The sequence below is a fragment of the Aphanomyces invadans genome (genome assembly GCF_000520115.1).
Source record: "Aphanomyces invadans strain NJM9701 unplaced genomic scaffold supercont1.82, whole genome shotgun sequence".
Lineage (NCBI taxonomy): Eukaryota > Oomycota > Saprolegniomycetes > Saprolegniales > Verrucalvaceae > Aphanomyces > Aphanomyces invadans.
This window is the reverse complement of record NW_008580227.1, coordinates 88,098-88,725: the sequence shown is the minus strand read 5'-3', so window position 1 is coordinate 88,725 and position 628 is coordinate 88,098. Positions and strand designations below refer to the sequence as shown.

Sequence of the window (628 nt, the reverse complement as noted above, 5' to 3'; positions counted from 1 at the left end):
GCTGCCATCCGCGACTTTCTCCTCGAAGATCAGGAGCGTACCATCCTTCTTGTGCCGATTCTTGCGAGGGTTACCGCCCAGACCCACGGCAACGTATGCTCCCTCGGAAGAGTACGCGACGGCGCGAGATGCCGTGTCCAGCGCCATTTTCAGCACACACCGATGCCGGTACAAATCCCACACCCTCTTGTGCTTGGTAAAGGTGGCGCGCTTGGCGTATTCGTTGGGGACGTCGTAGATGTAAATCGAGTTGTCTTGCGCGCCCACGACCAACGACACCCCGTCGGGAGAGTACATGCACGATCGAGCGGGCGCGTCCAAGTTGACCATGCGAAGATTGCGATGGTGGATGAGGTCCCATACGCGAATGCTTTGGTCGTCGCCAACCGAGCACATCTCGTGGTTGGTGGGGTGTGCCGCCAGCCCGCCTCTACACATGGTGCGCCATGAGACCACCGTCGAGTCTCGAGGAGCTTCCTCACAGCTTTCGACTGCAGTGACCCATGACCAACGGCCCATAGTGCAGGTTGCATCCGTCCGAAGCGCTCAGTTCGAAAATCTCGGCCCCACCCGTCGCAATCAGCAGCTTCGTCGCGTCTCCATTCGTCACAGCGCTCCGAACACGGCC

The 628-nt window shown here is 59.9% G+C and overlaps 1 protein-coding gene across 1 annotated transcript; it reads right to left on the bottom strand.

Moving 5' to 3' along the window:
- Positions 1-29: 29 nt before the first annotated feature.
- On the bottom strand, positions 30-505 carry H310_14707 (hypothetical protein; the record flags this gene model as incomplete). Its single annotated transcript, XM_008882611.1, has 3 exons — positions 30-60; positions 116-430; positions 483-505. 3 exons carry the CDS (start codon positions 503-505, stop codon positions 30-32), a joined length of 369 nt encoding a protein of 122 aa, XP_008880833.1.
- Positions 506-628: the final 123 nt, after the last annotated feature.